General features: G+C 47.4%; 1 protein-coding gene across 1 annotated transcript in view; it reads right to left on the bottom strand.

Moving 5' to 3' along the window:
* Window positions 1–14,300, bottom strand: part of NEGR1 (neuronal growth regulator 1) — a 960,162-nt gene that overhangs the window by 560,171 nt on the left and 385,691 nt on the right. Inside the window, exon 2 of the mRNA XM_001364379.4 lies at window positions 12,768–13,000. Coding sequence (XP_001364416.1) covers window positions 12,768–13,000 — 233 coding nt within the window. The remainder of the gene's footprint in view (window positions 1–12,767; window positions 13,001–14,300) is intronic.

The raw sequence follows: 14,300 nt of genomic DNA, 5'->3' as shown, positions 1-14,300 counted from the left end.
CCCACACGGGTAACCCTGCTGAATGTTGGCCTCCGCTTAATTTGTTTTTTGTGATCATCATTCAGGCCTTAAATGGGATATGCCTGGGCTGCCTCTAAATCACTTTCCCTGTCCAGGCTTGACATGTGGGGGATGATTGATAAGAAAGCCACCGCTGACCGCAGCTCAGTTTGGGGGAAGGCGCAGTGAGCCTTGGACGCATGGAAGGGGTGCCAGTCTCTGTGGCAGCCATGGTGTGATGGCTTCCTCATTATCCCTGTGCCAGGGCTCTTGGGATTCAGAGCTGAGACAGTCCTTCCAGTGAATTTAGACCATTTTTTACACCTGGGGAAACTAAGGCACATAGTAAATGTCTTTTGAAGGGTTCCAGAGCTCGAATATAGGGCTAGATTGGAACTCAGGGTTCCCTGACTCAGGGGCCAACATTCTATCCACTGTGCCAACCCCGCTTTCTGGTACTTCCTTGATCCATGGTACACCGTCCTTTCCCAAGAACAAGACCCAGGAAGCTCCTTTGTCGCCCTCCCCTGAGGTACGGACAGACCACCACTGCGTCTGCAGAGGAAGGCCCTTCTGCCACTGATAAAAGCCAGAAGACGTTTCTCAAGGGCTGCTGGGCTGTTCCCTTGTGTCCGACTCTTCCGGACCTCGCCTGGGATCTTCTTGGCAAGGACGCGGTAGTATCTGCCATTGCCTTCACCAATTCACTCTATGGTTGAGGAAGAGGCAAGCGGGGCAAAGTGAGGGGCCTGCAGTCACCAGTGAGCCAGGATCAGAGGCCAGAGCGGAGCTCACAAAGGCGATCAGGCCCACTTCATGGTCTGCTCCTCTCCGTTGGGCCACCGGCATGGCCAGTGCCTCTGTTCCTTCCCATCAGCCAGCCTTGGAATCTCTTCAAGTTCTCACCCTGCGTCCCACGAGGCTAGTCCATCTGACCATCATGGAGGTCTGAGAGCCAGCGGCAGCCATCCTCCTCGTTCTACTGACGTCACCCGCCTCGAGCCATACCGCTGGCGGAGGAACCCATCTGCATCCGCCCTCCCCATTGCCCCAGGGAGTTGCCAGATCACGTGAGTGTCCAATCGTTCTTTCTTCGTTCACCCAATGGCTCTCTGGCCAAAGGTCTGAGGAGGCCAGGCATGAGGGCTGAGCAAATTGCAGGAATGTGCAGCCGGCCTGTCCTGCGGAATTCCATGAAGTCACACATTCAGGAAAGGGACGGAACTGAGCCCTGGAAAAGGGTCAGTGGGGATGCTCCCGGATTCTTGGAGACCTACCCAGTGGGCGCATCAGGCAGCCCCAGAGCGGCAACCCTCCTGCGTCCCAGGCTTCCTGCTCCGGCTTCCCAGGGATACCAGAGAGACCCTGAGCACCCCAGAGGTGGGCGGAGTGACCGCTACCCTGTGTCACCTGACTGTGGGGCTCCCCATTCTGCCACTGAACCAGGAGAGGAACAGAAGTCACGTGGCACCAGCCAGGAGCAGCTGACTCAAAAGGCCCCGCCCTCTGCCACCCACCTGGCAGAAATGACTGTTTTAACTCCTCCCATGCCTCCCTTCCTAAATAGGTATATGTGCGTGCCCTGTCACATGTGAGCTCCTTGAGGGCAGCAACTGTTCTGTTTCTGCTTCCACGTGCCATGCGGAGCCCTCAACAAGCACTCAGTAAATATTACTGATGAGCTAACTGGATGATTAGAAGCATTCTGCTCTTTTGTAAACTCTTCCTTTTTGTCTTCCTAAGGCTGTAAGACAGAAGTGCCCGGGCTAGGCAACAAGGCTCAATGACTTGTGCAGGGTCATGCAGCCACAAAGTGCCTGAGGCCACATTTGAACCTGGTCTGTGTGACTCCACACCTGGCCCTTCTAGCTGCCCTCTCAAAGCAAATTCATTCTTTTATGTGAACTATCTGTGGGTCAGTATAGACTGAAACAGTGTAGACACCACGAGCTTCTTACAAGTCAGCAGACATGGCCAGTGCTGTACTGTTTTTCCTATGGGAGTGTATACTATATATCCCTTATGAAATTTTATGTGTTTCCCCAATGGTGAGTGGGGAATATGAATATGAGTGGATGAAGCCATTTGTGGAAATAACTATACGATCTGTCACAACACAAGTACCTTTGATTTGTTTGTGCTTATTTGTATCACATAAATGTAAATTTGTGCTTTTTGGTGTTTGGGGTTAGATATAGAGTAAAAGCTGTTGTACTGTGGTTTACTAAGGACTCTGAGATGAAGCTAATGATGATGATTAGGAAGGAAAACATAGAGGCTATGGAGATATGCCTGAAAGAAAGAATGATTCTAACAGATGATTTGGGGAATGACATAAAGGATAATGATGGCAAAAGTAAGAATTTATCTAGATTACAAGGGAAGAGGCAGAATGCAATAAAAATCAGGTCTCACTGTTTCCATTAAGGGATATAACTGGTGTAACTGATGATGACATTTACAAAGTAAAGACACATAAATTGTTTAGCCAGAGAATTTAGACTGGATTAAGCCTAGAACTCCATCATTTGCTGAAGAACCAAATAAGATTGTAAGGGAATTTCAGGGAGCAACAGACAGTTTTAACCTGGATTATGGTGATTTTAGTTTATTGATGAAAGAATTATTGATGAAACATTAGAGAAATAAGTTTATTGATGAGACGAGAAATGATCCATTATTGACATTTTCACGTAGATAATACTCATCCTCATTCTAAAAGTACTCATTTGGCTCAATCCATAGGCATGATTATTTTTCCCTTTTTTTTTTTTAAAATGGAGCCTCCTTTCAATGCAGATTTAGACCTGCTCCTCACTTCTGCTCAGGGAAGCCTCCTCTTGTGTTGCAGTAAGCAAGCTCACTTCAGTGCTGGGAAGAGGTGAGGATGCAGGTCTGACCATCTGCACAGGACTTTCTGCCCCATCCCAGAAGCCTCTTGCCCTTTGAAGCTCACCACTCTGGCCTGCTCCTTCCTTGGAAGTTCTCTCTACCAAGGAGGTGTCCCTTTGGATTGCTGGTGTCTCTAAGAACCTCTAATTTAAGGAGGAGACCCAGCCAACAAGGCCCTCAACTCTTCCCTCTGCTAAACTATGGGTTGTCTTTGTCCATTGGAACATGGGCTCCTATCTCCTTCTATTGGGGTTCCCAGAACAGTGTCTGGCAGATAGCAAATGCTTAGTAATGTCTCTTGACCAACTGAGCAACTGTTAACAAGTCACTTAACTTCTCAATAATCTAAACAACTCACTCCAAAATGCTCTATTCACCCATTAAATAGATCTTTGTCAGGATATGGATGAATATCGCACAGAATGGGCACACGGGAATGGGTTGTGATCTTTGTATGCAATTACTGAGTTGAAGAAATCCCAGATCCATTTGAATATGGAGGTACAAATGTACTTATTGGCTGGAGAAAGAAACATCTCTTAAGACCAAAAGCAAGAGACTGTTAGGAAGCTGCCAAACGTAGATCGTGAGTAAATTACATAGACGATGAAATACTGGACTGAGTCAGGGAGTTCTAGATTTTAATTTGCTTCTTATTGTCATTATCTGCATAATTTCAATGCGAAACAGACAAAGGCTAGCTAAGACCACTTCACTTGAAGTATGTATTGGACATGTCCATTAGTTGATGTATTTGTCTTTCTAGTTTTCTCTTTCTTTTTGTTTCCTTGATTTCTCATCTTTCTCCCTCTCCCCCTACCTGCTTCTCATTCTTTTTCTCTCTCCCTTACCTATCTTCTAGGATGGAGGCATAATTTTGAGATGCTTGGGAAACATACAAGTATTGATGTCCAAAAAGATGTGGATGAAGGGGGCAGCTGGGTAGCTCAGTGGATTAAGAGCCAGGCCTAGAGACAGGAGGTCCTAGGTTCAAATCTGGACTCAGACACTTCCCAGCTGTGTGACCCTGGGCAAGTCACTTGACCCCCATGGCCTAGCCCTTACCACTCTTAGCCAATACACAGTATTGACTCCAAGATGGAAGGTGAGGGTTTAAAAAAAAAAAAGATGTGGATGATCATGTGAGGTTGGTGCTCCGGACAGAGAGATAATGGCCAGATAGATAGTCTTGGGCATAGTTAACAGAGAGATAATGAATAACAAGGATCATAGTCAGGGAAACCTGATTTCAAATTCCATCTCTGACATTTACTATCTGTGTGATGACTTGGAAAATACTACTGTGCTCTAGCTCTCGCTCTCTCTCTGTCTCTCTATTGCTCTCTCACCACACCTATCCCTCCATCCATCTTTCTCCCCACCCACTCACTCATCCATCCATTTTATCTATCTATCTATCTATCTATCTATCTATCTATCTATCTATCTATCTATCTATCTATCTGTCTGTCTGTCTGTCTGTCTGTCTATCTATCTATCTATCTATGTTTAGCAAGAACTCTGGTAAAAAGGTTACATTATGGAATGACACTGGTCAACTCTAGTTTAAATGGTGTATTGACAGAAATATGGTCCCAGCATGAGAATTTAAGGTTTATTTTTCCCCTTTGGGGATATTTCTCTTTTCTACCAAGCTTTCTACTACTACTCACTCCCTAAAACTGAAACAGGATAATAAAATTTTGCCTAATTGCTGTTAATCAACACTGGCCCACTATACACAATTGTTTATTCTCTTGCCAAAAGAAAAAAATAGTAAGTGGATCAGTAGTGATTGAAATTAAGCGATTCTTGCTGGCATAATTCATTCCCTGCTTAGAGGAAATGCTGATTTTAATTCCAAAGGATTGCTCCCCTTCACATTCTAAAGTCACATGGCTCAAAAGAATCTTTATATGGAAGTTCCTTTAATAGGCCAGATTTGTCCAGATGGAAGCAACCAAGCATAATAGAAGAAATGGGAATGAAATCACTTTTCCCTCTAGAATCCTTAGGAGGTAGGTGTGCTTAATTTATTCCCTTTGCCCCCATCACTAGCATTCCAGAGAAATGAAAACAAAGGGAAATCATTTACACATTTTTTGTTTTAAAATTTTGATTTTATTTCTGTCTTTTATATTTATACTTCATCTATATTGTTCCAGCCCCCTTCTAGAGAGCCATCCCTTATAATGAAGACTGCTTTAAAAAAGAGAGAGAGAGAAATTAAGCAAAACCAATACACTCGTTGAAAAAAATCTTGTGTATTCACTTTGCCAAATCCATGGCTCTCTACCTCAGCAAAGGAGATGGAAGAGGCATCTTTGCTAGGTTTAGTCATTAAAATTTGTAACTTTCTGTTTTGCTGATTTTGTGATGGTTGTTCTTTCCTTTTTCATTGTTATAGACATTTTTTATTATTTTCTGCGCTCTCTTTAGTTTACTTGGCATTCATTCCTATAAATTTCCTGTTTTGAAGTATTCACGTACATTGTTTCCATTTCTTTGGTGTCATCAAATTTATTGGTATAAATTATTTTTATTTATACAGAGCCTTTCTTTCTGTCAGTGTTTACATTGGTATGTATTACTAAAAGTAGAATCTCTATGTCAAATGAAATGGATATTGGGGATATTTTATTTGGATGATTCCAAAATCCCTTCCAGAATGGCTCTGGCACTTCATAATGCACTGGCATTTCTCTCTTTACATAATCTCTCCAACATTGACTATTCCCGATTTTTTTTCACCAATTAGTAGTTTGGGGTTGAAACTTCCAATTTGTTTCCATTTAAATATCTTTTGTTATTTGGGATATTTTTCATAAGGAAGAAAGGAGATGGGAATTCATGAAATGCCTACTATGTGCCAGGCTCTGTGCTAATCTCTTTACAAGGATCACTGAATTTGATCCTCACATAGCACCTGTGGCCTCCAATAATATTATTAACCCCATTACAGTTGAAGAAATTGAGGCAAACAGAGCTTAAGTGACTCATCTAAGGGCTGCACAACTGGTAAGGATCAAGGACTCCATTTGAACCCATTCCTTCCTTCTTCCAAGTCCAGTGTTCTGTCTCTACTTTTTAGAAGCTGGAGGTTTCTAGTTTCTGATTCTTTCAAGAACTGTTTATTGTCACACTTTGATCACTTGACTATTAGGGAATGGGGTAGTCATTTTAATCCATTTGTCTGAAGCTTTTTGTTTTGGCATGAGAGCCACTTTCAGACTGCCCTGCCACCTCCCATCACGGCTCTGTCAGGGAAAAAACAAACAATTAAACATAAACATCTGGTATACTAACTCCATCTGCTAGTGGACGCCATATTGCCCCTCAGTATCCCCCACCTCTCAGCCCAAGAAAGGCGTGACAGGATTCCTTGTCGGTTCTCCATGATCTCTGCTGGGTTTTCAGCTACTCTGACTTTAATTCCCTGAGAGTGATCTCTTCCATCACATTGTCCTAGCATGAAGGCGTATACACGGATCTCCTATTTCTGACAATTTCATTTTTTATCCATCTATGAAAACCTTTCTGTGTCTCTCCTAGTCCTTCTGTTTCTGATTTCTTAAGACGATGCTAATTCATCACATTCCTGCATCATGGGTCTTTGTTTCAGCCTTTGACTTCTATGAGGCAGACTCCAGACTTTGGGATCTTTGGCACAAAGATACGGATCCCTTCCCCACTTTTCTTGCAGAAGTCAAAATTGTCATTCAGGATGGTGACACCCATGGGAGGCTCCACCAAGAGCGCATTTGTGTGCCTGCCTCAAGCGTGTGAATATGATGAAAACACTCCCCACTGAGGAATATTTAAGAGAGGGAATTTATGGGATGGCGCATTTGTTCATGATGATGGATTAGGGGAATGTAACTCTGAGACGTCAAAGCCGGCTACTGGTTTGGCTAAAGTGACGAATGGGGGGAAATGGGGACGCTGATACGCTGTTGGGGGAGCTGCGAACTGATCCAACTGTTCTGGAGAACAGCTTGGATGGACAAGCAGAGTTTTAAAGCTGTGCCTGCTTGGTGGACCCAGCAATGTCACTGAGAGGTTGGTTTCCTACCGCGATCTGGGATCAAGGAAGACGGCCCGTTGTTCCACGGTTCTTTAGGATGGCAAAGAACCGGAACGGAAGAGCCTCCCGAACACGGAGGAACGGCTAAGCACGGGGCGGCAGGTGTGACAAAGGGTGAAAAGGATCCTTTGGGGGAAATATGGAAAAACCTACATGGAGTGAGGAAGAGCGCAACAAGCACAGCCAAGAGAGTGTTGTCTACAGCACCAGAAAGAGAGTTTGGAGACGGACTTGTGGACGTGCCCTCCAGAGAGAGAAGCGAGAGCGCCCATCCCCGACACAGGCCTGCACCCGCATCTTTGGATCAAAGGGTGGCTTCTCTCAAGGAGGGAGGAGAAGGGGTGGTGGTGGAGTCATTGGGTGTGGTGATAGTACAAGCAAATGAGTGTGTGTGCAAATGAGGGTGTGAGTGTGTGGTGTGTGTGAGGGTGTGAGTGTGTGGTGTGTGTGTGAGTGTGAGTGTGTGAGTGTGTGGGAGTGTGTGTGTAAATGTGTGTGAGGGTGTGTGTGTCTGTGTGTGAGGGTGTGTGTGTGTGTCTGTGTGTGTGTGTCTCTGTGTGTGAGGGCGTGTGTGAGGGTGTGAGTGTGTGTGGTGTGTGAGGGGGTGTGTGTAAGTGTGTGTCTGTGTGTGTGTGAGGGTGTGTGTGTCTGTGTGTGTGGGTGTGAGTGTGTGGTGTCTGTGTGTGTGAGGGCATGTGTGAGGGTGTGAGTGTGTGTGAGTATGTGTGAAGGTGTGTGTGTGTGTGAAGGTGTGTGTGTGTGTGTGTGTGTGTGTGTGTGAGTGTGTGAGGGTGTGTGTGTATCTTTTAATTTGCAGAGAACTCGCGGTTCTCAGTTCCTCCCGACAAAAGGGACAAAGGGCCCCCCGAGACACGCAGGGCACTCATTTCACGACTGCTCTGCGTTTGCTTTTCCCCTGTGGTTGTCCTTCCCTGCAATGGCGCCTTCCCTCTCCTCTTGGAACCCTCTCCCTGGGCTCTTCCAACTACCCTCATCCCAAGATTTGGTCCCAGTAACGTCCTCCCGTTCCCGGGGTTTCAGAGTTGGGAACGAGCCCTTCTTGCAGGGACCCCGAGTAGACTTACAACAGGTGGCCCCCTTCACTTCGGGGAGTCCCCGCCTTCCCTTCCTCCTCTCAGGGGCCGTCTGGCTGAGAGGCGCCCTCGGGGGCCTGGGTTACAGCAGCGGCAGGCGGGGGCCGCCCGCTAAGCCACCAGTGCCTTTGTGGGGGCTAAAGTGGACGCGGGTTCGGAGCTGCTTCCGACATCCGCCGGCCGCGGCACCAGGAGCCTCCTTCGACAGGAGCCCGATGGGTGAGGCGCCTGTGGAGGCCGGGCCGCCCCCACAACGTCCATCTCCATCCACTCCTCACCCCGCTGCAGGGGGCTGCGGGGCCTACAGCGACTCTGCAGCCCGCCCCGGCCCCGGCCTCTTCCCAGCCTTCATCCCAGGAAACAGCTTCTGGGCAGCGGCTCTGTGGATCCCTGTCTGGGCCCTGCCAGGGGCCCGCCATGAGCAGCAGGAAGAACCCCGAGAGGCCCCCCTCGGCCGGCTCTGCGCAGGCTCATCCCTCAGGAGAGCTCCTGGAGGCCTCCTCACTGGCCTCTGCCGGCCCAGCAGAGGCTCCGCAACGGGCTCCTCCTGTGTCCAACTGAAAGGCCCGTCCGATGGGGTCGGAGGCCGAGTCCCGCGTCAACCCCGTCGCCAGCGTCGCCGTCTGCAGGCTTCCCGCCCCTTTTCTCCGCTCCCTGCGAGCCGTGAGCGGCCTGCGAGGCCCCATCTGGATGGACCGAGGGACGGCCAGAAGCACAAACGACCCCCGCTGCCCTCCCGGGCCGGGTAAGGCATCCCATCCATTCATCCAACACATTAACGACTAACCACGTACAAAGGGCCTTTGACTCGTTTCTACCCTCTTACTCCGAAGGAAACGGAGTCCAGACCATGTAAACGGCCCTGCCCAAAGGAGGAAGCGTCCAGTGTTGGTCAGGGCTCCCCATCTATCCATCCCGGCTACTTCTCCCCATAGTTCTTTCCTCTATCGTAGAACTGCCATATTTCTCGATATTCCTTTCTCCAAGAAACAGTGCAACGAACCCATTTGGAGGGATTTCCGGAATGGAGGAGGAAGAGGGAAGAGAGAAAGCAAAGAGCTGGAAGGGGGGACAGTAATGAGAGAAGAAGGCAAAGAAGGAAACTGAAGAAGTGGGAGATGAATTAGATCTTTAAAATGGCTTCGTTTCTCCATGCCGACTGAATACCTGGTCGGAATCGAATTCTTGTGTACTTCTTACGCATAACTATTTTGTAATTCAACTCTGATAAGTGGGAGACATTTGAGAAGTTTTACACGTGATCAAGCTCACGGCTACCCTTTAAAGCTATTTCAATACAGACTCGCTTCAAACATTACTCCAATTAGTGGCAGAAGAGACGCAGTCGTCATATTTGTTATTCTGTCTATCGACATGTGGTTGGTGTGGGCTTGAGTTCGGATGACATTTATTTACTCGAAATGCTGGTTTGCTCGGCTTATTAATGTTTTCCCCTGAACTTTGTTAGCATAATTGGAAAACTGCCCAAACGTCAATCAGTTTCCAATAAATAATTACATCCACAAACACTGCGAAAGTATTAAATCCCGAACTTGACTCCTAAAATGCACTTCAAAAGTCTGACTCTTTCTCTTCTCATTTTCCAAAGGCTATAGACATGCCCTGTTTGGGGCTCCTCAATAGAAGCTTTCTAGACCTCCTTTCAAAACAAAGAATCATTTCTCAACTCTGTCCATACTGAGTCATTGTCACCATGCAAGCTCATGTTTTTCCTTTTAGATTTTTTTAAGTGTAAGGTAACATAAGTCCGGGGTAACATAGCTAGGAGTGTCTGAGGGAGATTTGAACCCAAATCCTCCAGACTCCAGACCTGGCACTCCTTCCACTGGGCTACCTAGTTGCTCCTATTTTTTCGTATTTATTTTTACATCTAAGAACACTTATTCATAATTACCTATTTCAGAAAAAGACTTTCTTCTGTTGGTTGGGAACTTCACATTCTCAGCAATTCTTCTCTTCTCTAATATTCAGAATATTTGAAAAGAAGGAAAAGGTTTGTCTTCTTCTCTGAGGTCTGATCCAGTGTTTGAAAGGGGGAAGATACCATTTTATGAATTTATTCTCTATATTTTATGATTGGTTACTTCAAAATGTTGCACACACATATGGTGTTCAAATTTTGAATTGAAAGACATACACACACACATATATATATAGAGAGAGAGATAGAGAGTGAGAGACAGAGATAGAGAGAGACAGAGAGACAGATAGAGAGACAGAGACAGAGAGAGACAGAGAGAGAGAGAGAGAGACAGAGAGACAGAGAGACAGAGAGATACAGAGAGAGAGAGAGAGACAGAGACAGAGAGAGACAGAGAGAGACAGAGAGAGAGAAACAGAGAGAGAGAGACAGAGAGAGAGAGAGACAGAGAGAGAGACAGAGAGACAGAGAGAGAGAGAGACAGAGAGAGAGACAGAGAGACAGAGAGATACAGAGAGAGAGAGAGAGAGAGAGAGAGAGAGAGAGACAGAGAGAGAGACAGAGAGAGACAGAGAGACAGAGAGAGAGATTATAAAAATCTCCCATATATTTGCAAAAAAAGTCATGGGAAGTTCAAATGGCCAGATCAGAACCTTCAAGGGACAGAAAACTCCATAAGCTACAGCAGAAAGAATCCTATTTGGAGCTGAAGGGTGGGACTTGAATGATGGCTTTGGTATCTATTATTAGCGGATCTTTGTTGAAGTTATTTGGCAACCATTGGCTTCAGTATCTTTAGAAAAAAATGGAGGCTTGGACAGACTGAACTCTGGCTCAGCCTGGCACACAGTAGGTTCTTGATAAATGTTTGTTGAATGAACACTGGTAGCTCTAAGCACCCTGACCCTGTAAAGCCTATTTTCAAGGCCAAACCCTGGTGAAAGACTTTGAGTTATTTCTTATTTAAGCTAACCAGAATCAACAAAATGATAAATGTATGTTAAAACATGGGAGCAAAAGAGATTTGGGCAACTTGGCGATGGGTTCTTTTCAATGAAAAGACTTCCCCATATCCTATAGATATTTATGGAGGAGAAAGAGAGGGAGAAGGAAATGGATAAGAAGAAGAGAAAGATCTATAAGAGAGAAATCAATCCTGTCTGTGACAGCAGGAATCAGTTAGAATATATGGATGTAATAATGACTGTTTTCATTGAGTATCTCTATAATATGTGATATATTATATACATGTATGTATACGACTAGGCAAACACGAATTCCCACTCATACATGTGCATAGCCTCTGGCGCTGGTGGTGCACCATTCTTCTGAAACTCATTTGACAGCAGGATGGAGAGCTAAGAACGGAAAGATCTGGCCAATGGTCACAAAGCGAGTATCTTTACAAATATATATGCAATATACAACTTGCATACTGGTCTTCTTGACAGAAAAATCAACATTTAACCAATCCATCCATGTTTCTCTCCCTTTCTGCCTCTTCCTTCTCTCCCTTTTTGCAAGAAGAAAGTCCTCAAAAAGGGAGAACAATCAGAGAATTGAGTCATAATTCTTCTGATTAAAGATGTCAATCTGGGGAGTATTTCATTTTTTAGAGGACGTTAGTAGCTGTTACTCCATGGAACTGTGAGATCTTTTTTTTTAGTTTGCACTGAGGTGCAAAGATCAATTCTCTCCTTCATACTCAGAGTGTCTGACAGCAACTTAACTTTACCGAAGCTAGCTAGAGTAAGAAATTGCTTTAAGATTCTGCATGCACATAGACGCACCATTCACAAAGTTGACGATTACTTCCTGTTACCAACACGTGAATTCAATCAAACTTCATAGAAGTGGACACAAGGAGGAAATACAGCTGTCAATAAATGATGAAGGGCTCATTATGACACGGATGGCCGGGCTGCCCCCATACCCTCATATTTGGTAATTAAGTTGTCTATATGGTAAGTGTGAATGCTGTCTGCCTCTCACTGAAGTGATCCTATCACATCTTGAAGTTCAAGATGGCACAAAGATAGAAATGAGCAATTCTTCTTCTACTATATGCCTGTCTTGGGAGGAAACCGCTGAATCTCCTTGAGAACGAGAAGTCAGTGGGATGCCCTGAAATCTGACTCCGGGAATCTAGCTCCAGGAGTTGCCTTACGTTTCCTCTCCATGTGTGAGCTCACTGAGGTGGTCTTCCTTCCCACAATGCAGTTCTCCCTCCCTCCAGGCCCTCTCATCCTGAGAGATGGTACTTGTAGGCGCCCCCATGAATCCTCCAGGGACATCCAGCCCCGGCTGGGCCTCATCTCATTACCTTGTCACCAAGGGGGCTCAAGGGAAGCCCATGAGCGCCTGCCCAGTTCACTAGTTGTAGCTTATTGGTCTTCTCCTTCCTTCCTGCTTCTATGTGACACGCTTTAAATAAACAGAGACTTTAAGGGCACCAAGACAAAGGGGGTCACTAGAGAGCGAATCAGAGCTACAAGAGAAGAGGAACCTTTTCTTCTCCCTTTCACAGAACTGTGGAAACTCTCCTCAGTGCCCACAGTTTAGGGCTTCCCTCCCGAGTCCTTAGAAGCTTTGTGAAACGATTGCGGGAAGGCAGACAAAGGGAGAGAAGCGCACAGAAAACATGTTCCTGCCCGCCTTGACCTTTGGTCACGTCAAGGAAATTCCGCTAGAGACACCCGAACCCCAGGACAAATAGGAAGCGGACAGAGCAGAGCCCAGAGCGAAGCGGCCGTACCTTGTACCGTTAGGTGCACCTGCATGGTCCGAGGCGTGTGCTGGGTCTGCACAGAACACGTGTAGGGCCCATCGTCGGTCACGTCGACATTCTGTATCTGCAGGCTGTAGTCCCTTTTGTTTAACGTGGAGATGGAGACGCGAGGATCCACGGACCACTTGTCACTGCCCGCAAAAATGATGCTGGAGCGGTTCAGCCAGGCCCCCTTGGAAGCTCCGTCTTCCAAGTAACACCTGCCAATGGCGAGAGAGAAGGAGGTTAAGGAGAAGGAAAATGGGGGCCACGCCCAAAGTCTTTGTTCCGCCCCCCCCCCAGGACAAACAGCTAAGGGGTTCCAGAAGGCCAGCAATGCAGCATTTCAGCTGCAAGTGAGGCAGGACCCGCTTTTGACTCCTGGAAGCTTTTAGAACGTTTTCTCTTTAGTAGAGGTCTCGGAGGGCTTTGATGCTCTCCCACATGTAGGCTGGGAGATGACCGGGGGAGGCATGGAGGACTCTGGTCCCCCTCGGATCTCCTCTCCCACAGCTGACCCAAAGGGACTTGACTTTCTCCACCTCCTCACTTCACACGGGGGATCCTGAGGCCGGGAAATCTCTCCACATCCCACACAGGGAAAGGGAGCCCAGCAGAGGGCTAATCCATCCGGTCGGTCCCTCAGTCCCTCCTCCTGCTTTTGAAGTCCTGACATCCGCCCAGCCCCCCCAGCCATGCTGTCTCTCTCCTCCGAGGAATGATAAGGCTTAGCTTAGCCTGCTTCCCTCAGGGCTGTCAAGGGGATCAGCGAGGACAAACCCAAAGCTCTTCCCAGGAATGACTACCGCTCTGACTCTCCTTGGTTTCTAATCATGGAAAATGTCACTCAGGGTGGACTTTTCCACAGGAATCGCCAATCTGGGCAGCCAGTTGGCACCGAGCCCTGGATTGGAGAAAGAGGCCGTAGTGGGAATCCCGCAGGGCCAGCTTGGGTCCTCCCACCCCCTCTTGGCCTGCAGGGTCCCTGCCGTGACACGGGGTTATCCGAGGAGCCCTAGACCAGGTCTGGTTCCGAGGGCCGATGATGGGGAAACACAGCGAGATGGCGCTCACGCCCCTCTCTGGGGCACCCAATCCCAGACAGGAAGTAGCCAGCCATAAGGCCTGCATCACAGCAGCGAATGCCCTGAGGACTTGGAGGTCCAGCTTCCTAAGCTGCCCCGAGGGTCCCAGTGTGGGGGCTCCTTGAGGGAAAGGGCTGCCCTGCTTCTAACTGGCCAGCCGGTGCCCGGGGAAGAGTAGCCCGCATGGAGCAGGCACTTAAGCAGGGCTGCCCGACTCACAGGCCGAATGCCTCTGGCCCGGACCGATCCACGGCTCTTCCCCCTCCTCCCTGTTCTGTTCTACCCCGTACCCAGCGTGTGTGAGGCAGCTCCGGGAGGCCGGTGGGCCCCGGCCGCGCTCCCAGGGCTCGCCTTTCTCCACTTTGTCTTGAACACGTTCCCTTACAAATTACAGGCGGCTCTCCTAAACGAGTACGAGGCCGAGCTACAAATGAAG

This window comes from Monodelphis domestica, chromosome 2 (assembly GCF_027887165.1).
Source record: "Monodelphis domestica isolate mMonDom1 chromosome 2, mMonDom1.pri, whole genome shotgun sequence".
Lineage (NCBI taxonomy): Eukaryota > Metazoa > Chordata > Mammalia > Didelphimorphia > Didelphidae > Monodelphis > Monodelphis domestica.
Note: the sequence above shows the minus strand (reverse complement) of the source record. Positions and strands in the feature narration are given on the sequence as shown.